Genomic DNA, 27,819 nt, shown 5'->3' with positions numbered 1-27,819 from the left:
TTACACTGCTATGCAGATGACACCCAGCTCTATCTGTGCATGAAGCCAGATAACACACACCAATGAGTTAAACTGCAGGAATGTCTTAAAGACATAAAGACCTGGATGGCCGCTAACTTTCTGCTTCTTAATCCAGATCAAACTGAGGTTATTGTACTCGGCCCTGAAAAGCTTAGAAATATGGTATTATTTGACTGTTGGAGTTTTATATTATTGTAGGGTACATCCTCTATAGTGAAATTAACAAAGTTTTACAGTTTACATCATATATAGTTAATCTCTGTAATATTCTGAATATTTAAGGAGCTTGGAAAGAAAAGCGTCTGGACTTCTGTAAGTTGCTTGAAGACGTTTCACCTTTCATCCGAGAAGCTTCTTCAGTTCTAAGGTCAAATGGTGGAGAGTCCCAGATATAAACCTAGTGGGAGTTTCCCCCCACAGAGGGACAAAAGGACCCCCTGATGATCCTCTAACTGCCTGAGCCAAGGTGTGAAACTGGGTGTGGGTCCCAATCAGCCAGGGTTTCGGGTGTGTTCCCTTCAGGCTTAGAGGGAACATGTTCTGCCCGGTGGTGTAGGGTCCTAATTACTCCAAGTTTGTGTTCCAGAGGGTGATGGGAGTCAAAGAGGAGGTACTGGTCCGTGTGTGTGGGCTTCCGGTAAACTTCGATGTTGAGTTTGCCGTTCTCTTCAATGTGCACAGCGCAGTCCAGGAAAGGCAAACAGTCGTCCTTTGTGTCTTCCCTGGTGAACTTGATGTTTTTATCCACAGCGTTAATGTGCGCAGTGAAGGATTCCACTTCTTGTGTCTTGATTTTGACCCAGGTGTCGTCCACATATCTGTACCAGTGGCTGGGTACTCTTCCTTTGAAAGAGCCAAGAGCCTTCCTTTCCACTTCCTCCATGTAAAGGTTGGCTACAATAGGTGACACGGGGGAGCCCATGGCACAGCCATGTTTTTGTCTGTAAAAGCCTTCGTTGTACTTGAAATATGTAGTGGTGAGGCAGAGGTCTAACAGTGTGCAGATCTGATCGGGGTGAAGCTGGTCCTGTCCTCCAAGGAGCTGTAATGTGCAGCCATAATAAACAGGAGCACTGAGAGCGCACTCAGCCACGACACCACTGGAGTTAAAATGTTTGTTACAGCTCTGTGCCAGAAAACCACCAGGACAATGCAGCAATCGTCTGTGCTCTTACTCACAGTGATACATTTCACTGTAAATTTGAATCATTTTGTCACCATTTTATCGATACACGGCGACACGTGTAGGTGCCGATCATGGGCATCATTTTATGTGAGTGTGCTCAGAGTGTGACGCCCAGTTTAACAGAGACAGCTCCTGACCATCATCATGATACTCATCATCTCTAACTGGGGCTTCGGGTTTGTCGAGCCAGCTAAGGTAAATTAGCCTGAGTGTGTTGGACTTCATTCTTAGTAAAGACCACAGGACAGATACGAAACAAGACAGTAGACATAATAAAAGACACTGTGGGACAGAGGGAGACACAGTCAAAGAAAAGTAAAAGTAAAGCTACTAAGAGAAAACATAACAGCTGGAAGTCCTCACCACTGACCAAAGAGGGACAAACAAAGGTGTGTTTTCACCTTGAGCTGTTTCATCTGCGTCTGCAGCTGCTTCACCTCAGTCTGAAACTGCTCCATCTCCTCACTGCTGTAGCTGCACTCTGATTCATATGTCTGCACACACACACACACACACACACACACACACACACACACACACACACACACACACACACACACACACACACACACACACACACACAGTTAGCCCTTCATTTCTGGGTGGAAATTTTAAAATATTAGATTAATTGTGACTGGAGTTTGTTTTAAAACTTAGATTTTATGCTATTTATGCCTTTTTTGCTGCTCTTTTTTAAAAGTCATTCTTTTAAACTGTATTTATTCTTTTTAAACTGTATTGCTTCTTGCACTGTAGAGGCTGGTGAGAAACAGTATTTGGTTTCAGGCTGGGTAACATCATACAATAAACTTCTTGAGTCTTAATTAATTACAGAGTCTGCTGTTTTGTGTCTATATGAGCGGCTGTGAGAGCTGCTTACAGGTGAGTGGAAGGCTGAGGTATCCATCAGACTAGCTGCTTCATGGTAGGAGAATGTGAAGGGACCCGTCTCCAAGCCCAGCTCCTCCAGGTTCTCCTGGAAGATGTTCCGGGTTGCCTCCACAAAGTCTGAGCCATCACACCAAAACAGATGGGATTCATTGTTTTAACAGAAAAACAAGGAAAAGCAAACAATCAGGGTCATGTGTACACACACACACACACACACACACACACACACACACACACACACACACACACACACACACACACACACACACACACACACACACACACACACACACCTTATAAAAATCTGTGAGTCAAAGCGAAGAAAGGTAAAAGAAAGAAAGACCTCCAAGTAATTAACTTGCCCACTCCAGCTCCTACAACCAAATGCAAAGTAGGGAAGAGGGTTAGCTCCACCCACCACAACTCCCAAGCTAGCAAGAATTATCTATTCACGCATTTGGGTCCCCATAAAGAGAGACACACACAGACACACACACCTTACTGTATATGAAATTATAGACTGGCTCCAACAGCGTTACAGGCTCTGGACCCTTTCACGTCTGTCACATGGCTCAGGGTGAACCTGCACTCATCTGTTAAAACCACGGGACACCAGTGGTGGACCTGCCACTCCTGGTATTTTGTGAATAAATGCCAGTTGGGCTCCATGGTACCGTACAGTGTGCACAGCACCCACTAGAGGACATCCAGCCCTCTGACCACTCTCCTTAGGATGCATTCACACCAGCGGCCTGCTGCAGGTTATTTTGTAGCTCTGACAGTTCCTCCTTGCACGAAGGAGCAGATGCTGGTCTAGCTCATGGCTTATGCATGTCCAGCTCTCCTCGAGTAATCTCCTGTCTCCTGGAAGCTCCTCCACGCTCTTAAGAAACGTTCTGGAAACAGCACATATTGATGTGCCATCTTGGCGTATCCCCTCATGCTACCAGTAGTAACACTGAGTCTAGCCTAATGCGACACTAGTGAAAAAACAGTCAGAAAAGATGAGGAGAGAAAAATGTCAGCGACCTTCATCTGTAAAGTCACTACTGTCGCCCCTCTAGTGGACCTGTTGTTAATGTCAACGATACCAAAGCAGCTCAAACTGATGAACAACTGCAACATCCCAAAGGTTAAACTGTTGATGCTATACTCTGATTAAAAAGTGTTCCTTTACATTTTGGGATTAGTGTGTGTCACAAAAGCATAAAAGAAAAGCACTGACAACAACAGCGAGCCCAAATATCCAAAGACCCTCCGCTGGGTCAACGCTCCAGAAGCCAGACACGGCAGAAACACATTTATGCACTTTCTGCATCTTCTCTTTGACTGTACAGGACAGACACTGCACTGCTATGACGTGGCTGCATAGCTTTAGTCAGGGGTATTTCTGAGGTATAGCTCAGCAGTGTGCATCAGTGTGCATCTGAATATCACCTGCGGCAGTTACTACAGTTGTGTGGCGAGGTTAAAAAGCTTCTTTGTCACACTGAAAACTGACTTTAGGTGTAACATACATCTTTAAGCCATTACTTTGTCGTACGCTCCTCAGCATCACAGAGTTACATGAAAAGGCAACAGACCTGATCTGTTCTTCGAGACGCTGAACAACCTGCCTGCCAGGTGACTCATCACTGCAGCATTCATGTTCCTCAGCTCACCTACAGGACCCTACACACTCAAACTGTGCGGCTGTCATCAGCATTACAGCAACTGCTTTGTCACAGAAAAGCATCCTGGAAGCTTGGTGGCATGGAGGCATGTGTCAGGATGGGATCTCATGTTTGACCTGCAGTCTAAAGACTAAGCTGCCTGTACAGTTTAATATCATGCACACCCTTTATCATCCAGTCCTTTCTGTCAGTGAGCATTAACAGGTACACGCAGGTGAATTTAGCCCTACGATGTAAACGCTGGCCCTCCAAACGACTGGAAACATGTAGTCACAGCTGGTTACACAATCTGACATTTTACACAAGTGACACAACCAATAAGAAACATGCTGCTGTCACATGATTTGACAGGACCTCAGCACAGATCTTCCACCCAACAGCTGACACGACTACAAATGTGTGCGGCTCATATCAGTGAGTGTACGTGTGCTGCTTGCATGCACGTCACCTCCATAGGCCACGGTGCCTTGTGGGTCTGTGGTCAGACTCTGTCGCAGCTGCTTCTTCTTCTCTTCTGTGACATCCAAACCAAGGAAGGACAAGGCCTAAGAGAGACAGGAGCATGAAGCATGAAGCATTGTATGCTGTCATCAAACTGCACTCTGCATATCACACTTTGTTCTCCAAGTAAAATTATACTTCATTACAAATATTAGCCTAAAGTTACTTCACAAAGCATCTGCAAAGAGGACGCTTGTCTAGGAGACATACTGATACACCTGAGCTACCAGGACAGAATGCAGTAGAAGAAAGTACAAAAACTGCCTACATACACTTTGAGTAATGTGTTTTTCATAAATCGATTATAGAGTTCTTTAATTAGCAAATTCACCGCAGTCATAAAGCAGACACTGCTCTGTTCAACACGTGTGTAATTCCTTTGTTTTCAATAGAGTTTTGTACACTGCCTGTTCGTTTTCCTTTGCAGAGCCAACAAATCAGGACAGAATGTTGCCAGTGTTTAAACTCACTGTGTTTCTAATCCCTGGATCAACATGCCCAAGCAAAATGTTGGCAACATTAAAATCAACCTAAATAACAGTAACAACTGTACAAAGAGAGAGTCGTAAAGCTGAAGGGACAGAGTCTGCTGACAGGGTAAAAATAATCCACATGCAATGGAGCAGGCAGGGCAGGCCTGTAAGAGGGAGATTAATAACTGGATGCATAAAGATGATGGGCTGGGAGTACTGGGATACTGTGGGTCCAATCTGAAGTCAAATCTGGGTTCGGGCTGAGGCCAGTTTCTATTAGTTTCTGATGACTGAAAGTGATGAGTGCACTGCAGGAAGAAGCAGTGAAAAGGCGAAATAACATAGGAAAAGGTGCAGAGTGGGTGGGAGCTATACTGAGTAATACCAAAATCAGGAAGAGAATGAAGCTCACTGAGAGAGCAACTGCAGAAGATGAGAAAGGTGACGCCGTGGTTAACGGTGGTCCCTGTGGTAATCGGAGCACTTGGAACAGTGACTCTTAAACTAGGCGAGTGGCTCCAGCAGATCCAGGAACGACATCTCTGCAGGGAGGAGCGCAGACTCTCAGGCCTTTGGTAGAGGGCCCAAGCATGAAGGATAAAGAGCACCCAGAGGGCAAGTGGGGGACATTAGTGCACACTAATCCATCCAAATCATCCATTATCCAGGTGCTCCGATCACTTCCATGGCCCAGGTGTGTACAATCCCGGGTCGCTCTCAGGAGCTCAGTGAATCCCAGCGTGCTTCCATGATAGGATGCTGTCTGCAATCATTTCCTCACTACTAAATATTCCACAATCAACTCTTAGTGGTATTACACAGAGGGGAACAATTGGGATAGACGGCAACTCAGCCACAAGCGGCAGGTCACGTAGAAAGTGCCTCTCTAGCAGCGAATCGCTTAAAGGACCAAAACGACCTCGGTCCACCACATCCTGCCACGGTGGTGTTTCTGCATGCAACGCTTAGCGTCTCAGCCCTGAGCTGCTGCAAATCAGACTCATAAGGGAATTTTCCAGGAAGCTGACATCACTTCCTAGTTCGTTTCTCACATACCTGCTGGTAGGTATTCAACACTGTCGACCAGGATCACCCACAAACCTCGATCCAGTTTCTGACTTCAACAACATACACCTTTCAACCACCAACCATATATGCCTTCACATGTGTCATCGCTCTCACATAATCTGTGTGATTTCTTTAGTATGAGGGTCCACTTAACTGTGTATCAGGCAGCATAGGTCTAAAGAAGCCTACCCGAGCAGGTCAGGACTCACCAAGTCTAATTTGTCTGATTTGAGGCGAATGTAAGGGTCCAGGGTTATCTTAGGTTTTGCTCCTGTCGGGGATCTCTGGCTGGTTGAACCTGGAGAAAGAAAATGAAGAAAAGAAAATCAGGACTGACTTTGGTTAAAAAGAAAAAAAAACGAGACCAGAAGTTTGGGTTGTTTAAAAAAATCCTTTCTTAAGTAGACTGCGTATATACACACAGATGTGTGGTACATAGAACAAGGAAGCACTAGCTCAGGGGTCGGCAACCTGCGCTCTTTAGCTCTGCGGCTCCACGTGGTTTGGAAAACAAAGTATTTTTCATCTCTCACAATAAGCATCACATTCACATAAACCATACCAGCCGAAATGCTGTGCGTTTGTCGAGACTTTCAACCCAGGCAGGCCAAGTATGGATCCTCATGCATCCACATACGTATGTGAGCAGCTCCTCCATGAACTATGGTAACAACAAACACGCTCACGCCTCACAGACGACAGCTTACAGTCCTTTTTTACAGCTTTGTAATTCATTTAAAAGAGACCTTCACCTGGGTGCATCTCCTTTTTGCTGTATTTTTTAAGAGTTCAAAATGTGTTCATTACATAAATAAAATGTAATTTTCTCTGTAGCACTTCATGGATTTCATAAGCAACACACCTTAGTTGTCTATACAAAGCATAAAGGTAAAAAACAATAACAGTGTTATCTTCATTTTAGATGTCAGAAAGTATTTGCGGCTCCCAGTGTTTGCTTTTCCGTGGAAACTGGGTCCAAATGGCTCTTTGAGTGTTAAAGGTTGCTGACCCCTGCACTGGCCTCTTAACAGAATACTGAAAGTGTAATTAGGAGTGAGGAACAGCAGGAGAAATATCGTTATATAATCTGTCATATCAGAGTTGAATAGACAACCTGATGTCGGTGTTGCTGGTTTAAAGCAGGTCTTTGTGACTGTGAGCGATGGTACAGGGAAAAGCAGATGATTAAAAAGAGAGGAACTGAAGAAAAGTGGATGATTATGTAGACGCGAGGGGAGGGAGCAGCCAGCCATTCATATGATGCGTTTTTCTGTCCCAGATTTGAATGGCTGCTCTGCTCTTCTGACTTTAAACTCTGTTTACACTCATGTTACTGTTTTACATTGTCTTCATAGTGTGGAGTCATTTTGTAGATTAACTGATTTAAGAGGAGTATTTATCTGAAATGTTGTCACAGTGAACCATATTTAACCTGGATCATAATTCTGGAACATTATATTTTGTAATATAATAAAAATCTGTTTCTGTGTGTGCGCTCACCTCACTACAAAGTGCTGACATCTGTCACAGCTAGCAACCGGCTTAGAGGCTGGCAGGGAGTGAAATGATTAGAGTACCTAGAAAATAACCTTGGCTGGGTAATCCCAGCCAATTGGATTGGGAAAGGCTGTCCAGTGGCTTTCGGCCGAGAGCCACGGGCAGCCCTATGACACTACAGCTGCTGGTCTGAAGCAGTCCTTCAGTATGACGACAACTGGACTGCTTCAGATCGTTTTCAGTTTCCTTTGGCAAAGTGATGTTCTGCTGAGAGGCATTTGTTGCACCAGAAATAAAGAACAGCAGACATAACGCGAGCCAAAAATATGTTGAAATGAATATGAACTGTGAATACGTCCATTCACTTAAAGACTGCTCTTATCTGTGTTATCTAAATGTTTCTATGTAACATGCTGAGCCACCGCATGCATCAGTACAGCCTCACTGATCTGAGATCCAGTCTCCACTTCTCTGGCTTTACTTCAGGACTGAGACAGATGTTCAGCTGAACTGTGGTGACTGAAGTGCACTAATAAGAGTCACCATTTTCATGAACTATGTATTGAATCATTAGTTGATGTTAATCTCTGGCTTTCTTCCACAGCGTGTCTTTGTCCTGTCATCATCCTCCAAACCCAGCCAGTCACATGTCCACCCCTCCCTGAGCCTGGCTCAGCTGGAGGTTTTTCCTTTTAAAATCAAGTTTGTCCTTCTTGCTCTCGCCAAGTGCTTCCTCTTGTTGGAGTTTCCTCTGTGTTAAAGCAGTTTGAGGCGACTCTTTGATGATTTGGTGCTACACAGATAAAACTGAACTGAATCAGGAACCCCCCCGCTGTGATCTAGCAGTACTAACCACTGACCCACTGTGCATATGAGTCAAATCAATAAATGACAAAGAAAAATCCCTCACGTGTTGGTGCTGGCTCTGTGCTCAATGTGCATATGTGGCTCCCTTCCTGATGCTGTCATCAGCTTCCTGATGACATTTGTTTTTCTGTCTTCTCGATACTTTTTCACACTGTGCATTCTTTTGCTAAACATTAGCCAAACATGTGTTCTCAGTGTAGCAGAGTTTTTTATTTCCAGAGTTTTTGTTGAAGAGCGGAGCTCTTAGTCTTATACCAGAGGTTCCCAAAGTGGGGGTGGCGCCCCATATGAATTAAGAAAACGAACGCTTAGACACTGCTAGCATAATGGACAGGCTCCCGGGGGGGGGGGGGGGGGGGGGGGGGGGGGACAGCACTGTAGTCTGAGTGCAAACACAGAGGTCTCACCTGAAACATGAATATCTGGAGGACAGATGTCAGGAGAAGGTGAGGAAGGTGGGGCTGGCTCCTCTGCACAGATCTACACCAATAACACAAGGAAAATAGTTAAATACAATTCCAATACTAATGACCAATGAGTTAATTAGTGTAGCTAATAATTTTGCTGTCCCAAAGGTGGATCCTGTTCATCTAGACGTAGTGTTTTCAGTGGGAGAAACGTTTCATCCAGGTGACGTCTTCAGTCTCAGCTGACTGCAGGTTTCAATCTTATAAACAGGACATTTGCATAATGACTGAAACCAGCCCACTGAAGGAACAATGGGCTGGGAGGTCAGTTCTTTGATCATTAATATGTAAATTGTCATGACCGCTGATCAATGGCTATGAGTACCATTCACAGAGAGTTGGGGAATGGCTGCAATCACATCATTGTAAGATGGTGACAGATAGACCCTTAGGCCCCCTCCTCGATTCAGAGATGGTCTTTCCCTTATTAGATTTATTAGATTTAGTAGCTGGTAGTAGCAGAACTGGGACTGAAGCTAGATGATGCAATGGTCTAGCTCCAGTTCTGGCTGTCTCTATATTGACATTAAACACAACAGTTCTAAGTTCTTTGTGGTAACTGTGGACCAAACTCTATAAATGAGAAAGTAAAGAAATGAATTTCTTCCAACTTTCTTTAACCTTCTAAGACCCGAACTCTTCCATGGCATGCATTTTAATTTCTCTTTGATATTTGGGCATACTGGGGCCCAATGAATGTAAAAATAAAGAATTACCAGATTTTTTTTTTACCTTATTTTTGCTTTTAAGAAAAATCAGAGCCACATCTGAGGATATTCGTTTACAATTGTGATAGAACAGCAGCAGCATAATGTCCTCGTAAGTGGATATCAGGCCCTTGCCGAGCAAAATTGAGTATTTTGGTCTAAATAACCCAAAATGTGATGTCCACATATGTGGACGCAGGTCCTAGGAGGTTAAAAATCATAATTATTTAATTCAACATTTTACATGTCAGAGAGTTTGAACTGGCTACAGTTTCACTTTGTAAAATCACTCTGATGTTGACCCACCTTATGTAACATGCTATATACTGTGAGAAGTACAACTACTCTTTAGTCAATAACGGTTCATTAATCAGTGTGTTTATTGGACTATGTTTATTCCTCAGTTATACCAAAGTACAGCAGCCTTTTCAAAGTTATTTGGTTGATCTTTTAGCATTTTTTTGACGACATTAGTACAATATGAGACTTTAGCTCAAAGAATAAATGTAGTCTTAACCTGCAATTTTTGAAACAACATAATCGACTCAGCCAGCTGACACATTTAAGGACACCTGGTGTTTTTTGTGTTTTTGAATGAGGATAAATAGCAACAGTAACTCTGTTTCCCAGAGCTCAGTCAGGTTGTTTCTTTTATCCTGCAGTCGGTGTGCTGATATAGGTACAGAAGATACAACTCTAATCTTTCTTTTACATGGAAATCCTGCTTCTTCTGCAACTTCTGGTTTGCTGTGAGAATAACAGGCCACTTCTTCTATGAATGACCTGTAGGAGCCGTGTATGTGGTGGAGCTGACCTCGGGTGATCGGATGTGGACTTTTAAGCGTCCAGAGTTGTAGCTGTTGCCCGAGGCTCGCTGGAGCCCATTGTGAAGAGACGTGCTGCTGGGAAAAAGTCCTTTACCCGGGATGAAGGCTATGTCCACAGCAGTATCTTGGCTAGAGACAAACACATAAGCATGTGATCAGTGTTGGCACACAAAGCGTGGTCCATGTATGTGGGACATTTTGTTTACCCATTTACAAAAACACATTCAACTTTGGGCTTAAAGTGTAGTATCAGCTTTGACACTGTATTTACAGGTGGGTCTATGGCAGTTTGTGTAAAAGTCATTTGGTTGCAGTCTTTAACAAAGCTTAAATCAGGTTGCTTTTTCCAACCCAGGATCGAAGACGCTGTAGAAGATAATGTTTCCACAGTATGAAGGTTTCTGCACAACTTTATTTATTTAAGTATTATAAGTTATTAGCTTAAACTGTTACAAGAAAAACTGTTAATCCTAAAAGAGTGATATGAGCTTTTCTCAGTTTGAACTGATTTTAATGATCTACATGTAACCCAGTGAACTGGAGAGAGTGTATATCCATGCCATCACACTGCTTTATGTCTTTTACAGACAATGTTTTACACTTATACTCATCATAGTATCCACCATCCTCTTTACAATGTGTCCAAAACCGTGAGACTTTTTCTTAAGTCTAATCTGGCCTTGCTATTCTGATCACTGGTTTGTGAAGCTGTCCTGCAGTGCAGTTATCTAGCTGCTTGATGTAAAAGGCCACCACTCTTGCAAAAAAAAGCCTTTTACATGGATTTCCGTGTAAGGGGAGGGATTTCATCCCTTCATATAATGTCAATCTCACAAATGACTTTTTGTTTTTTTTCATAGAATGTGCTAAAATCCTGAATCATGTGCTCTCACTGTCTGCCTGGTTTCCCATAATTTCATTGTATATGTACAATGACAATAAAGGGCTATTCTATTCTATTCTATTGTACTGAGATGTCTTTTGACTTTATGCTCTGTGCTTCCAACTGCAGGTGTCACACTTGGAGTCAGTTCCAGACCTTGGATCTTATTTCTTTATGAGGAAGCTTTGAAAATCTATCCTGCCTGCATCTGTCAGCTGTCTAACCCTGTGTGTAGGAATAACTCTGTTTCAGTGGGTACTGCAGTACTTTTGTTTGGTATATCTTGAAACTGAAACTGTGAAAACATTCATTATCTGACTCTAACTTAATATGTGTTGGAAAACAGTAAAAATAACAAAGAAATCATGTCAATGTCCAAAAACACACAGACACTAAGATCAAAACTGCTTATACTGTAGCACTGTGTATACACTGGCTCATTGTTCCACACTAGACTTTGGTACATTCATTTCTAACATGAACACCACTCACCTGAATTTCACTTTGTTTAGCATGCTTTTGGCCTCTTCATGTGTCACACCAATCAAGGACTCCTTGTTAATAGCAATGAGCTGATCTCCCGGTCTCAACCGTCCATCCTGCACAACAGGGAGACAGTTTTATTCCCACTGAGCAGGAGGCTACAAGCCCTGTTTCTCCTTATTTAAAAGTACAATAAACTGTCAGGGCCACTTCTAAGAATCAAAGTACTTATCCAAGTCTAGTCATTATCAGCTCTTTTCAACTGCAGGAACATAACTGCAACATGTATTTCAGTTCAATCCAATTCAATTTTATTCATATAGCACAAAATCATAACAACAGTTGGCTCAAGGCGCTTTGTTCTGTAAGGCACGATCAATAATACAGACAAATCAAAGAAAATTCCAACAATGATGATGACCCCCTAATGAGCAAGTGCTTTGGCAATTGTGTGAAGGAAGAACTCCCTTTTAACAGGAAGAAACCTCTAGCAGAACCAGGCTCAGGGAGGGGCGGGGACCAGATAGGGGAGAGGAGAGAAAGACAAGCTGAGGAAGAGAGACAGATATGAATCATAACTAATGATGAAATGCAGGGAGGTGTATAAACAGGTGATGAGTGAGAAAGGGTGAGAGCAGGAAAAATCCATCATGGGAGTCCCCCAGCAGCTTACACCTATTACAGCATAACTAAGGGAGGATTCAGGGTCACCTGGTCCAGCCCTAACTATATGCTTTAGCAAAAAGGAAAGTTTGAAGCCTAATCTTGAAAGTAGAGATAGTGTCTGTCTCCTGAATCCAAACTGGAAGCTGGTTCCACAGAAGAGGGGCCTGAAAACTGAAGGCTCTGCCTCCCATTCTACTTTTAAATACTCTAGGAACAACAAGTAGGCCTGCAGAGCGAGAGCGAAGTGCTCTAATAGGGTGATATGGCACTACAAGGTCATTAAGATAAGATGGGGCCTGATTATTTAAGACCTTGTATGTGAGGAGCAGGATTTTGAATTCTGGATTTAACAGGAAGCCAATGAAGGGAAGCCAAAACAGGAGAAATCTGCTCTCTCTTTCTAGTCCCTGTCAGGACTCTTGCTGCAGCATTTTGGATTAGCTGAAGGCTTTTCAGGGAGTTTTTAGGACTTCCTGATAATAATGAATCACAGTCGTCCAGCCTGGAAGTAATAAATGCATGAACTAGTTTTTCAGCGTCACTCTGAGACAGGATATTTCTAACTTTAGAGATGTTGCACAAATGGAAGAAAGCACCCATCCATCCATCCATCCATCCATTTTCTTCCGCTTATCCGGGGCCGGGTCGCGGGGGCAGCAGCCTAAGCAGAGAAGCCCAGACCTCCCTCTCCCCAGCCACCTCTTCCAGCTTATCTGGGGGAAAACCAAGGCGTTCCCAGGCCAGCCGAGAGATATAATCTCTCCAGCGTGTCCTGGATCTGCGCCGGGGCCTCCTCCCGGTGGGACATGCCCAGAAAACCTCACCCAGGAGGCGCCCAGGGGGCATCCTTGTCAGATGGCCGAACCACCTCAGCTGGCTCCTTTCGATGTGGAGGAGCAGCGGCTCTACTCTAAACCCCTCCCAAATGGCCGAACTTCTCACCCTATCTCTAAGGGAGAGGCCAGCCACCCTTCGGAGGAAGCCCATTTCTGTCGCTTGTATCCACGATCTCGTTCTTTCGGTCTCTACCCACAGCTCGTGACCATAGGTGAGGGTAGGGACGTAGATCGACCGGTAAATTGAGAGCTTCACTTTTATACTCAGCTCTCTCTTCACCACGACGGACCAGTACAGCATCCGGATCATTGCAGCCGCTGCACAAATACGTCTGTCGATCTCTGGCTCCCTTCTCCCATCACTCGCGAACAAGACCCCGAGATACTTGAACTCCTCCACTTGGGACAGGGTTTCATCCCCGACCTGGAGTGGGCACTCCACCCTTTTCCAGCTGAGGACCATGGCCTCAGATTTGGAGGTGCTGATTCTCATTCCCACCGCTTCACACTCGGCTGCGAACTGTTCCAGTGCGAGCTGGAGGCCATCACCTGATGAAGCCAACAGAACCACAATATCTGCAAAAAGCAGAGATGAGATTCTGAGACCACCGAAGTGAAAGCCCTCCGCCACTTGGCTACGCCTAGAAATTCTGTCCATAAAAATTATGAACAGAACCGGAGACAAAGGGCAGCCCTGGCGGAGCCCATCACCCACCAGGAACGAGTCCAACTTATTGCCGGCTATGCGAACCAAGCTCTTGCAGTGGTCGTATAAGGACTGAATGGCCCATAGCAATGGGCCAGACACCCCATACTCCCGGAGCACCCCCCCACAGGACCCCCCCGAGGGACACGGTCGAATGCCTTCTCCAAGTCCACAAAACACCACCACCACCCCGGTCTGCCAGTCCACAGGTACTGCCCCTGATCCCCAGGCAACATTGCAGAGATGTGTCAACCAAGACAGCCTTACAACATCCAGAGCCTTCAGGAACTCGGGGCAGACCTCATCCACCCCAGGGGCTCTGCCACCAAGGAGTTGTTTAACTGCCTCCGTGACCTCGACCTCAGATATTGGCTGTCATCCCCCTCGTCCCCAAACTTCCGCCACGGAAGACGTGCCAGTGGGATTAAGGAGGTCCTCGAAGTATTCCTTCCACCGCCCGACAATTTTCTCAGTCCAAGTCAGCAGCGCTCCACCAGCACTACACACAGTGCAGTTGGAACACCGCTTTCCCCTCCTGAGTCACCTGACGGTTTGCCAGAATCTCTTTGAGACAGTCCGAAAGTTTTTTTCCATGGTCTCTCCGAACTCCTCCCACACCCAAGATTTTACTTCCACCACTGCCCGCGCTGCATTCCACTTGGCCTGTCGGTACCTATCAGCTGCCCACAGGCTAACCAAGCCCGGTAGGACTCCTTCTTCAGGTTGGTGGCTCCCCTCACCTCAGGTGTCCACCATTTGGTTTGGGGTTTACCAAAGCGACAGGCACCAACCACCTTGCGGCCACAGCTCCATGCAGCGGCTTCGGCAATGGAGATGCTGAACATAGTCCATTCGGGCTCAATGTCCCCAGTCTCCCTCGGCATGTTGTTGAAGCTCTGCCGGAGGTGTGCGTTGAAGATGTCGCGGACTGGGGCCTCTGCTAGACATTCCCAGCACATCCTCACTGTACGTTTGGGCGCGCCAGGTCTGTCCAGCGTCCTCCCTTGCCACCTAATCCAACTCACCACCAGGTGGTGATCAGTTGACAGCTCAGCCCCTCTCTTTACACGAGTGTCCAGAACATATGGCCTCAGGTCTGGTGATACAATTACAAAATCAATCATCGACCTGTGGCCTAGAGTGTCCTGGTGCCACGTGCACTTATGGAAACTCTTATGTACAAACATGGTGTTCGTTATGGCCAAACTGTGGTTTGCACAGAAGTCCAATAACAAAGACTTCTGTGCAAACCGTCCGGCTCACTTTGCACCCGACCCCTACGGCACCTCCTCAGGTTAAGATCTGGGAAGCCGTTCCTCCCAATCACACCCTTCCAGGTCTCACTGTTGTTGCCCATGTGAGCATTGAAGTCTCCCAGTAGGACAACAGAGTCCCCAGGAAGAGCACCCTCCAGTGCCCCACTCAGGGACTCCAATAAGGCTGGGTACTCTGAACTGCCACTCGGTGCATAAGCACAGAAGGGAACAAACACTCTCGTCCACTGGGAGAAATCCCAACATACCAGCAGCAAGCCGAGGGGATACCAAGATACCCACCCCAGCCCGACGCCTCTCACCAGGGGCAACTCCAGACTGAGACAGAGTCCAGCCCCTCTCCAGGAGACTGGTTCCAGAGCCCAGGCCATGCGCTGAGGTGAGCCCGACTATATTTAGCCGGTACCTCTCAACCTCACGTACTAGCTCGGGCTCTTTCCCCACCAGAGAGGTGACATTCCATGTCCCAATCGCCAGTCTTGGTAGCCAGGGATCGGTCCGCCAGGGCCTCCGCTCCTGGCCACCGTCCGGCTCACTTTGCACCCGACCCCTACGGCACCTCCTGCGGGTGGTGGGCCTGCAGGAAGATGGGCCCATGTCCCTTTTTCGGGCTGTGCCCGGCCGAGCCCTATGGACTAATGCCCGGCCACCAGACGTTCACCCTCGGGCACCCTCCCCGGGCCTTGCTCCAGGGCAGGGCCCCGGTAACCCCATCGCGGGCAGGGTGAACTGTTCCCTTGATGGGGTCTTCTGAATCGCTCTTTGTCTGGTCCCTCACCCAGGACCAATTTGCCATGGGAGACCCTACCAGGGGACAAAAGCTCCCAGACAACATAGCCCCTGGGATCCCTGGGACACACAAACCCCTCCACCACGATATTCTCATTCTCAGAGGGGTGGAAGAAAGCAGTCTTACATATTTGTGTAATATGTGCATTGAAGGACATATCCTGGTCAAAAATGACTTCAAGGTTCCTCACAGTGTTACTGGAGGCCAATGTAATGCCATCCACAGTAAGAATCTGGTTAGATACCATATTTCTAAGATTTTCAGGGCTGAGTACAATAACCTCAGTTTGATCTGAATTTAGAAGTTATGTTATGCCTTCTAATGTTACTGTCTCAGGGAAGCATGTATAATGTAGACATTTACTAGCCGGGACCACATACTCATTTTAGGTTTGACAGCATTTCTAGTAAACAATGAGAGAAAGAAAACACGAACGAACAGCTTGTAGTGGGGGAGAAGGGGGTCATGTATAGACAAAGAAGGGGTGTGTGTGAAGGTCCTGCTCCTGAAATTCAGAAAAATGATCTCCAAGAACTAGTCCTAGCAATGAACCCTGTGGAACTCCATATCAGTTTGGATCAGTTTGGTGGTGAGGATGTCTGGTAGTAAGGTGTTGAAGGCTGAGCTGTAGTCAAAGAAGAGCATCCTCATGTAGTGCTTCCTGTTCTCCAAATGGCTCAGCGCTCTCTGAAGGGTGATGGGAACAACATACTCCATGGACTAATTTGCACAGCAAGCAAACTGGTGGGGGTCAAGGGAGGGGGTACAGTCTCTGATTTGCTGAGACACTATCCGCTCAAAACACTTTATGACTAGTCTGCATATGCACGCCTCAATTTCTTCTTTCTTATTCTTATGGATAAAGCATGAGGAAAGCGGAAGAGCGAGGAAAAGGAGATTAAACGGTGCTTCATTTCTCCTCTTCCTCTCTACTCATGTTTCATTCAGTTATCTCATGGCCTTCCACTCAGAGATCAAGGAGTGAGGGCTCAAGCAAGCATGCTGAAACTGAATGTTGACAAAGATGATGGCAAAGTCTCACTGTAGGAGATTTGTTAGCTGTAAGTGTAGTTTGTACGTCTTGTTCTGCAGTTTGTGTAAAAAGAAAGGTGATAGGACCTTTAGCTAACACAAACTGTAACACAAACTGCGATTTAAATAAGCAAAGGCTTTGCTCCATGATGGCATGTCTTCCACTTCATCACACCGCTCATCTTTCCCTCTCATTGCACTTTAGGTTTATTTGAGGCTGCTTTCCTCTTTTCTTACCCGGTGACAGTCTCCTCCTGACAGGACCTCCTGGATGAAGACTGCAGGGCCGTCAGGCCTGTTGGAACCTCCTCCAATGGTGATGCCTAGACTGCCGGATCGTGCTATTGAAATAAGTTGAATCACCCCTTCACCTGGATGACTAAGAACACAAAGACACGGATAATCAATTCTGGAAGTTAGGAAAAGGGGTCTGTGGTACACCTCAACTTACAGGACCTGCTTCTAACAGCTGGGTGGAAGACAAGAACTAAAATTGCGTCCAGTGTTACTGGCAACTCGGAGGGTTTTTATTTAGCTTGAGTCCACACCTATAGCCAATTTAGAATGAGATCAACCTAACGTATAAGCCTTTGGACAGAAACACAGGGAAATGATGCAAATAACACAATAAAGGCTGATCGCAAGATTCAAGAGTGGATAATGGCAGAAGTAGTTCCATGGTTAAGAAAAACAGCTTAACATAGTTCAGGGACTCACTCGAGGATTTAGGTGTATCATTGGCAACAGTGTACAATCAAGAGATGAATGAATGAAATACAACAAGGTGCAAACCACAGGTTACACTGGAGGCCAGATTAGACTTTGACAGAAACAAGACTTTGCTCTCGAAATGGAAAAACAATGTCTTTGGACAGATGAAACCAGGATGAACTCTGATCACAACGTTTGAAGGAGAACAGAAAGGAGAACATGTGTCCATCATGGCAGAGGCAGTTAGAGCATTGGTATACATCAGAGTCAAAGCTTTGTTGTCAAAAACCATACGTACACATCATACACAGGAATTTGAACTCAGACAGACTGAGACTGATCACAGATAAGTGCAATTCATCTGCAATGTGTCTCTTTGCAGTAGGGGCTACTCAGATCAGCTGGTTATATTCTGGGTTTATCCCTACATAAACCAGCAGCTCTGTCATGATCTGTGGAAGAGTTTTGTCATTTCTGTCTCCAGTCACAGCTTTCCTTGTGTGAATGGAGCCTAAACAATCTGGAAAAAGTCCTGCAGCTTCCCAAAACACAGATACGATTTTCTTTTTATTTTCTTGTTTCATTATTAAGATCTTCTGACTTTAATTACATTAGCCCTGCTGACATCTTCCCTTAATGAAAAGTGGTTCACTTTCAACCACTTTGTTCATCCCAACCTAACCAACCAGAACTCATTATTTTAGCTCCAAGACTTCTTGATGGTCGGGTTGACAGTGAGCCTGTATTAAATATGAACTCTTACCTGAGGGAGCGCAGCATGGGCCCACTGTTGTTGTACATACTCTGAGAGCCTGCTGGGCTCGACAGCAAAGGACTCTGGGAGCGTGACGAGGAACCGGATGATGTGCTATCCAGGTAGCGACCTCCTTTGGATTTGAAAAACAAACAAACAAAAATTACATGAGAGAGATAACCCAGATTACAGTTATTTTAGGAAAGGGCAGTTAGCAGTCCAGACTTTCAGCTGCTCCCTTTAGCACACAGCAGATCATCTGCCTCCATCTCACCCTATCCCAGCATCCTCCTCTGTCACACCGGCCCTCGGGATATCCTCCTTCACTACATGCATGAGTCTGTGAGGTCTTCCTCTTTTCCTCCTGCCTAGCAGCTTCATCTTCAGCTTCCTTTGTCCGATATATCCACTCTCCCTCCTCTGCTTGTTTCCAAAACCATCCCAAACCCCTGAACTCACTTCCACCCACTCCACCTCACTGCCTGTTGCTTTGGATGCTTGATCCCTGTATTTAAACTCACTACCTTTGCACCTTCATGGTGACCTTTCCACCCATCTCCCTCCATACTCCAGTATTCTGTCTGGCTTGTACAGACTTTCATTAGTCCAGTCTCCAGAGCATACCTCCACCTCTTAAGGCTCTCTTCCACCTGCTCTCTACTCTCAATTTTCTCTGCAAAAATCAGGATCACGTCTTAGTCAGTTTGCTCTTTTTAAATTAATTTCCATAAAAGTTGTCTCGTAGTATGTCTTCATTAAATTGCCCCATTTTGCATTTTTTCCTTTTAGAACATTATTTCTACTTGAGTCGCTCTTAATTCCTATAAATATTTAACACGAGCAAACTGGTCTCATACTACGCATATAACAAAGTGTTCCCTGTTTTTAGAACGTTATTTTTCTTCTAGTTTGTACTTGAACCCTAGCTTAAAGACCTCAGTGCAATGTTTTAGCATCAGTGAGGGCTGTTTAGATTAGCACACCAGACACCTCACAATCAAATTTCTCCTCATAAACAAGTGTTTTTACACCAAGCGAGGAGTGGTCCATGCAGCCTACAGCAGCAAAGCCAACAGCATGGACCAGCTCATCACTGCTGTTAGTGAGGATCTTTTTCTCGCTGTTCTTGTGTCTCTAGAGAGACTTTCAGGCTCTTGCAGTATATTCCTGTGAACCATCCATACTAACAATTCTTAATGCAAACCACATTATAGTGCTATCTCTCTTTATTCTGGAGCTGAAGCCTGATGTGTCAGCAGCACTGCTCACATGCTGGAGCTCTGTTTAACAGCTCTGCAGCAGCTGGCTGCCTCCTCTCCAAGTCAAACAGATGTTGGTAAATGTGCACTTGTCGTAAGGCATTTTAAGGTCGACTTACTCCTTCCTGCCTATAGGCAGAGTACTCTGACTAAAATAGAACGGTTGTTTTCTATTTTCGTTTTCAAATGTTAAAGGTCATGTTGGTCTTTGCTTTAGAAATTGGACAACAGTTTGAAGAATATCTGAAAGTATACTTTTTAAACACAAACTGATCAGGAAAATAATACCAAATAATAATAAAATAATATTTGCATAATCAATAGAGTGAGACATGACTTTCTCATGGACTTTAAGGCCATTTTCCACTGTTTCCATGGTGTGACTGCTAACCAGGCTCCCTAAGAAACGGACAGCACTGTTGAAAAGCTGCATGTTAATCCAAACCACAACCACCAAACACCATCAAGTCATTGGTTCAGGTATGTGGATGACACCAGGGTGAAAATTGAATCTCAGGACTTACCACAATTTACTAGATCACATCATCTCAGTGGACCAACACATCAAATTCACCAGGGAGGATATGAAAAGTGGCAGGTTAGCCTTCTTAGACTGCAAGATTTCCATCAGTAATGGGGGACATCTAAAAGCTGATGTGTACCGTAAACCTACACATACGGACGCTACAACACAGAGCGAACACCATCCCCACTGACACAGCAGCCAGGGAGGCAGAAGAACATCAAGAAGGCCCTGAGTAAATGTGGTTATCCCAGCTGGACTTTTGTCAAAGCTGGGAAGGCTCCTAAAGAAAGCTCCAGCCGATCCAGGAGAGAAGGACAACCGCTGCCCAAGCGAAAACCTGTAGTGAGCCTGTATGTGTCAGGAGTATCGGAGCAGTTGATTTTCTCTAAAAGATGCATCTCTGTGGCTTTTAAACCCCAAAACATGCAGCAGTAAAAATCAGTCCACCCGGCACAAACAGAGTATGGTGTTCCTAGGGAGCATGGAAACAAATGGCCTTAATGAAAAAAGTCCATCAGAAAGTGACTTCTCAGTCTATTGATTATTGTTACCTAATGACTGAGCTTTCTGACAGAGACATAACAGAGAAAAGCTGTTTTGTCTCTGTCAGGAAGGCAGTTTGATCTACTGCAAAGACTGTACCGTGTTGTCTTCATCCAAAGCAGAGGGGCAGAGAAAAACATGCTTCTCTACATGCAAACACATTATTACAGCAATACTGTGTCACGTGCATGACAAAAACACTTTGTTCTAATGCAAATGCAGCAACAGCTTTCTATTAAGAAAGAAATGAAAATGAAAGTGGAAATCACCAAGCAGAGCTAAGCAGAAACATCCCTACCTTGCTGGATCGGAGAGTTCCGTGTTGATCCAGTGCTGCCATTAGATCCATATTTCTCTAGCAGATCAGCAAATTCTCTCCTTTTCAAGAGAAACAGATGTTGAGACATGACAGGATGACTGCATGTTACATGTTAAAGCCAATGATGTTGTAATGATTTGTGTAGACCTGGACAGCTTTGCTTTGGGAAGTGATATAGGTACATATAAGCTCTTTTAAGTCATATACTCCAGGAAAATCACAACATGTCAGAAACAATTCAAATGAATGGCAGGCAATCATTCTGCTGAGTACTTTTTGCAGCCCTTCTTTATACCCAAAAACATCAGGACACTGTGTAAAACGTAAATGTAAAACAGAATGTGATTATTTTTAGGCTTCATCAATACATATTTTATCAAAACATAAACATATCATATTTCCATTGAGAGGTTTTTATATTTCATGAACAATATGAGCACATACTAAATTTGAAGGCAACAAAACAACAAAGTTAGGTCAGGGTCACGAAATGCTGGACAACTCAAAAGAAACAGCTGCAGCTAATCATGTTAACTGGTAACAGGTCAGCAGCATCATTGTGTAAAGAACAATAGAACAATTTTAGAATAAGATTGCTTTAATGACACGTCACAGTTATATTAGTTAACCACAACTAAACTAAAAAACTAAAACTAGGTATGAAAAACAAAAATGAAGGCCTTCATATTTGAATACTGCAGCTATTAGAACAGCATTGCTTCTGAACTGGCCTCCCTGCAGTCCAGACCTTTCACCACCTGAGAACATTTAGAGCCTTATGAAATGAAAAAGACAAAGAGAAGAGCTGGGACTGTTGAGAATCCTCCTTAGCTCACAGACCATTATGGAAGCAGGGATGCTACACAGTAGTGATGTTCGATTCGTGAACGAATCGTTCAATACTCGAGAATCACTTTACTGACTCGTGAATCATGATTCACAAGCCCAACTGACTCACTGACTCATCCCTGTTGCTGTTAGCAAACTAATTCCATTAGTAGAAATATATCTAGCTTATAATTAAAATTGTCGGGGGAAAAACAACAGCCAGTTTCGTAACAAAAGCATTTCTGCTCTGAACTGGAAGAAAAAACCCTGAGTAGAAGCTTACATCAAGAAAATAGCTCCTCGGTTCAGAGTAGCATCGCGCTGCTAACATGCTAACAACACATTTGAGCTACTCACCCCCTCCCTTCCTGTGCTGAATCATAGAGCGAACGAATCACTCAGGACTCGCTCACCCCCTCCCTCCTGGCTCACAGCTTCTTCTTCTTCATGGTTGGCAACCAATGTTAAGGGGCATTACCGCCCCCTGGCTCACAGCTCAGTGGACATTTAGATGAGAAAATATATATTTGACACACTTAAGGAAAATACTAATAAAATACAAATAAACAAAATAAATGTTTATTAAGCAATTCTGTGTCTCTGCATGTGCGTGCGTCTGCGTGTGCGTCTGCGCGTGTGTCTCTGCATGTGCGTGTATCTCTGCATGTGCGTGTATCTCTGCATGTACGTGTGTCTCTGCATGTACGTGTGTCTCTGCATGTACGTGTATCTCTGCATGTGTGTGCGTCTGTGCGTGTGTCTCTGCATGTACGTGTATCTCTGCATGTACGTGTGTCTCTGCATGTACGTGTGTCTCTGCATGTACGTGTATCTCTGCATGTACGTGTATCTCTGCATGTGCGTGTGTCTCTGCATGTACGTGTATCTCTGCATGTACGTGTGTCTCTGCATGTACGTGTATCTCTGCATGTGCGTGTGTCTCTGCATGTACGTGTATCTCTGCATGTACGTGTGTCTCTGCATTTACGTGTATCTCTGCATGTGCGTGCGTCTGCGCGTGTCTCTGCATGTACGTGTATCTCTGCATGTGCGTGCGTCTGTGCGTGTGTCTCTGCATGTACGTGTGTCTCTGCATGTACGTGTATCTCTGCATGTACGTGTGTCTCTGCATGTACGTGTGTCTCTGCATGTGCGTGTATCTCTGCATGTACGTGTGTCTCTGCATGTACGTGTGTCTCTGCATGTACGTGTATCTCTGCATGTACGTGTGTCTCTGCATGTACGTGTATCTCTGCATGTACGTGTGTCTCTGCATGTACGTGTGTCTCTGCATGTACGTGTATCTCTGCATGTGTGTGCGTCTGCGCGTGTGTCTCTGCATGTACGTGTATCTCTGCATGTACGTGTGTCTCTGCATGTACGTGTGTCTCTGCATGTACGTGTATCTCTGCATGTACGTGTATCTCTGCATGTGCGTGCGTCTGCGCGTGTCTCTGCATGTACGTGTGTCACTGCATGTACGTGTGTCACTGCATGTGCGCGTGTCTCTGCATGTACGTGTGTCACTGCATGTGCGTGTATCTCTGCATGTGCGTGTGTCTCTGCATGTGCGTGTGTCTCTGCATGTACGTGTGTCACTGCATGTGCGTGTATCTCTGCATGTGCGTGTGTCTCTGCATGTGCGTGTGTCTCTGCATGTACGTGTGTCTCTGCATGTACGTGTGTCACTGCATGTGCATGTATCTCTGCATGTGCGTGTGTCACTGCATGTGCGCGTGTCTCTGCATGTACGTGTGTCACTGCATGTACGTGTGTCTCTGCATGTACGTGTGTCTCTGCATGTACGTGTGTCTCTGCATGTACGTGTATCTCTGCATGTACGTGTATCTCTGCATGTACGTGTATCTCTGCATGTACGTGTGTCTCTGCGTGTGTGTGTGAGTGCGTGCGTGCGTCTTTGTGAGAGAGAGACATATTTAGGCTCAGTCACCTTCAGCTGGCTGTTGTTGTGATCTCAGAGTCATGGATTGAACTGAACTTTGGGTTAGTTTGTGTTGCCGTCTGTTCTCTTTCACTAAAACATGAAAACGTGTTTACAGAATGCTTCTCACAAAGCACAATGCTGCAGATGAAAAGGCTTAACTTATCAATAAGTATTTTTCCTTTTAACTGTAATTTGCTGACGGTAAGCAAACAGCACATGCTGGGACACTTCTGGGTTGTATTTGTGTCGGGGTGGGGGTGTAGACAGATATAAAGATAGAGACGAATAATCCCGACTCCCAGTCCCCAGCACTACTGCTGTCTGCCCGCCAGCTCCTCTGGGCTGCAGGGTAGTTAAAGCACACAGTGCAGATTAACATACAATGCTCATCATCCAAAGCATCGTCTCCGTTAAGCTCTCCCCCTCCCCGACTCTGCTGTCACATCCTCTGCGCAGAACACAAAGAGATGGAGAAGGGAGGATAGAGTGGCTCAGGCAACCTCACTGCTGACACAGCTTGGCCTCAGAGAAATAGGTACTACACTACACACAACATTGTAATTCTACATATCCACCCTGTATATGAGGACTCTGCCAGTGATGACTTCAGTCTGGCATGTATCTTCTCCAACAGCCGAGGTATAAATCCCAACTGTCACGCTGTCTTCACTGAACACGCAGAATATTGCATTTTTAAGTAAAGCTCATGGCTGACACTAGTGTGCAAAGTCTCGCTGTTTAAATATGCAAATCCTCTACTACCTTTGTCACGGATCACGTTGTGTGCAGTGGATTTGAAGGGAAGACAAGGCCAATGCTGACAGCTGGCACTGACCTTGTTTTCACTCAGACTGGCCATAGTCAGATTAGAAAGCTGGTTCAACACTAATACTACCAGCCAGGAGTAATGCTAGTATGGTACTGTCAGCACAGTTCAGGCATCATGTGTTCCACTCATTTTGAGCTTGTTATTCACGAGTTGTTTGAGTGGAGCTGGTGTGTTAAACAAAAGGAATAAAAATGGATCCATCTTTTTTGGTGCTAGTTTGCTTTGCACATGTACCCCCCCCAAAACAAAAACAAACAGGCCAGAAAACACTGCTGTTCAGGCTGCAACTGGAACACCCACAATTTCTTTTAGTTCAATGTCATCAAAAACTGTTTTTAGTCCATTAGATCTGACCCAAATTGAGCCCAAGACGAACGCCTTTTTTGGACATGTATCCCTAATGTAACCATAACTCTGTGACAACACTGGCAGATGCCTCAATAGTGAGACATGAAACCCACTCAAAGAAAGTTGTTCGTTGCTTCTACACCTAAAATTCATTTGGTGTCATTTGGTAGTGGTTGAGTTTGCTTCAAGATGCTGTGTGATTTCACTGATTTCTATAACGGATTCAATTCTGATTCACAAGGTCTCAATTTAATTCAATTTTCAGTCAGAAAGATTATAATTCTGATCATTTATCAGCACATATCCATATTTTATATCTATGTATAAAAAGAAAGCTGACACTGTGAGACTTTATCAGAGGTGTGAGCATCACAGCGGACGACATCCACCCATCCACCCATCCATCTTTTTCCGGTTTATCCGGGGACGGGTCGCAGGGGCAGCAGCCTAAGCAGAGAAGCCCAGACCTCCCTCTCCCCAGCCACCTCCTCCAGCTCGTCCAGGGGAACACCAAGGCGTTCCCAGGCCAGCCGAGAGATTAAAATCTCTCCAGCGTGTCCTGGGTCTGTCCTGGGGCCTCCTCCCGGTGGGACATGCCCGGAACACCTCACCCAGGAGGCACCCAGGAAGCATCCTTGTCAGATGCGCCTTGAGGCGACTTTTGTTGTGATTTGGCGCTATATAAATAAAATTGAATTGAAATTGAGATGCCCGAACCACCTCAACTGGCTCCTTTCGATGTGGAGGAGCAGCAGCTCTACTCTGAGCCCCTCCCGGATGGCTGAACTTCTCACCAACCACCCACCCAGGCCACAGCGGATGCCTTTGTGTCAAAGTAACTGATCAGACGAGATCGGGCGATCTCAGGGTGCTATGGCTGTGATCTCAGAAGCTAAGCAGCGTTGGGAGAGAAACATGAAGGCGACTTTCCTGGCCTGGCTTTTTTTTAGCAGATAACCTTAAAAATATTCTGCAGTAGAACAAAAACTGAAGAAAAGCATGAACCAACATTTGAACATCACCTGATGCTGCTGAAGTGAAGCAGAGCAAAGTTACAGAGGTTTGATTAGAGACACAGCTAAGAGAGTTGCAACTTGGCATCATTTGTAAAAGTTTATATTTTTTTGGTATTGAACAGCAGAAATGAGACTTTCTTGTCAAAGGTCATTTAAAAAACAAAAAAAACAAAACAGCGGGCGACAACACTGCACACAACAGTAGACTGGTGCAGAATGCAGAAAACAGATTTTTGATGGTAAACTAGTCTTGAAGTACAGAGAGAGCTGTGCAGGAAGTGTGATTTCATTGTGGTGGAAGCAAAACAGTAAGAGAGAATTCATGATGATGGTTTTCAAACGTGAAGCGTAGTTTGATCTTCTTTTGCTGTTGGTTCAGTGAATTTTAGTCGGAGAGTAACGAAACCTGCTGTTAAAGTGAATTGTTAAATGTTGTCATTTTTATGCTTACCATCTCTACATTGTTTCAACTCTGTGATGAAAGGAATTCCTTTGTCCCCCTCCCCAGCCTCTCGAGGTCCCTTCACAAGTACATCCTTGTGAAGGGTTGTTTGATGTTTGGTAAGCTTCCTGCCCTTTTTATGGCTTCACTGTGTGAAGGAATTGAACCATATATTGGGTGTGGGGGAGATTGCCATTTTATGACTAAGGATGTTGTTAGAAACAGTTGGAAGTAGGAACACTGCGGAGGTAAGGAAGGAACACTGCCAGAGGTAAGTGACGGAAGTGACCGGAAAAGGTAAGCGACCCATGTTGTAGGTGACATCAGACGCCGGAGATTTGGCGGGAAAAAAGCGAATGGTAGCGTAAAATTTAATAAAGTTTCTTTAAGCTTCAGTATTACCAAATAAACTAACCAATTGTCATATAACTAACAACATCTGTCCTATCATCTCTAAACCCTGGAGGACAACGGGGAGAGTTTAGACGCTCTCCAAGATTACATCGACCGGTGCTTCCAAGATTTAGTAATGAAGAAGGCCCAGAGTGCATCTTCTCCGGCCAAAATTGAGACGCCGTCATCGAAGAGATGTCGCCCGGCAGACTCCCCCAGCATAACATCGCCTGCTGGCAAAGACATTGCAGACATCCTGGAGTCAACGCTACGGGAGTCGGTCAAATCTCTCACCAATAACGTGACCCAGTTAAACATAGAAAATAAAAAAATAAAAGAGTCCGTTATCGATCTACAAGTCCGTAGCATGAGAGATAATCTTGTGTTTTCTGGTATTCCAGAATCTGCCGGAGAGGACGGGGAAGCAACGGTGAAAAGCTTCATTAAAACCCACCTGAAGCTGCCAGAGGACACTGTAAAGAACATTGCCTTCGAAAGAGTGCATCGCTTGGGGGCCGTGAGGTGGGAGACCACGTCCAATTGTGGCCAAATTCGGCCAATTCAAACAGAAGGAACAGGTGAAGAGTCGCGGCGGAGCTGAAAGGAACGGACTTCAGCGTGAACGACCAGTTCCCCAAAGAGATCCTGGAACGACGCAAGGTCCTGTTCCCAGTTCGACGTAGCTTCATCCAGAGAGGCTCCCGCGCTGTCATCGCCGTGGACCGGCTCGCCGTGGGCCGGCTCTACGTGGACGGACAGCTCTACCGCGACCCCGGCACCACTCCGTGGTTATATTGACTGCACTCCAGATAAGAACCCGCTACACTCTTTTCTTATTCATTCACACTCTCTCCTTTAACATGGGTTTAACCTAGTAATATCAGTATGATGTCATAGCAGATATAACATCGTCACCCTCCATCATTGCTTTAATTGGAATGTTTCCGTTTCTTTTCTTTTTTTTGTTAACGCTCACCGTTCTCGTGTTTTTTTTCCTTTCTCTTTTCTTTCACTGCTGTGATCACCTACTTCCCCACTCACCTACAAACAACACCCTC

General features: G+C 45.2%; 1 protein-coding gene across 1 annotated transcript in view; it reads right to left on the bottom strand.

Annotated features, from left to right (window-relative positions):
• LOC308410899 (syntaxin-binding protein 4) overlaps positions 1 to 27,819 on the bottom strand; it is a 56,754-nt gene that overhangs the window by 5,562 nt on the left and 23,373 nt on the right. The window contains exons 7-16 of the mRNA XM_080904568.1: positions 20,940 to 21,019; positions 18,323 to 18,446; positions 17,086 to 17,227; positions 11,554 to 11,660; positions 10,166 to 10,307; positions 8,585 to 8,657; positions 6,023 to 6,111; positions 4,220 to 4,316; positions 2,088 to 2,215; positions 1,609 to 1,701 (exon numbers count right to left, since the gene is read on the bottom strand). Coding sequence (XP_080760694.1) covers positions 1,609 to 1,701; positions 2,088 to 2,215; positions 4,220 to 4,316; positions 6,023 to 6,111; positions 8,585 to 8,657; positions 10,166 to 10,307; positions 11,554 to 11,660; positions 17,086 to 17,227; positions 18,323 to 18,446; positions 20,940 to 21,019 — 1,075 coding nt within the window. The remainder of the gene's footprint in view (positions 1 to 1,608; positions 1,702 to 2,087; positions 2,216 to 4,219; positions 4,317 to 6,022; positions 6,112 to 8,584; positions 8,658 to 10,165; positions 10,308 to 11,553; positions 11,661 to 17,085; positions 17,228 to 18,322; positions 18,447 to 20,939; positions 21,020 to 27,819) is intronic.

The sequence above is a fragment of the Rhamphochromis sp. 'chilingali' genome, assembly GCF_963969265.1.
Source record: "Rhamphochromis sp. 'chilingali' genome assembly, chromosome: 15".
Classification (NCBI taxonomy): domain Eukaryota; kingdom Metazoa; phylum Chordata; class Actinopteri; order Cichliformes; family Cichlidae; genus Rhamphochromis; species Rhamphochromis sp. 'chilingali'.
The sequence above is the reverse complement of the archived record's forward strand: the minus strand, read 5'-3'. Positions and strand labels throughout refer to the sequence as shown.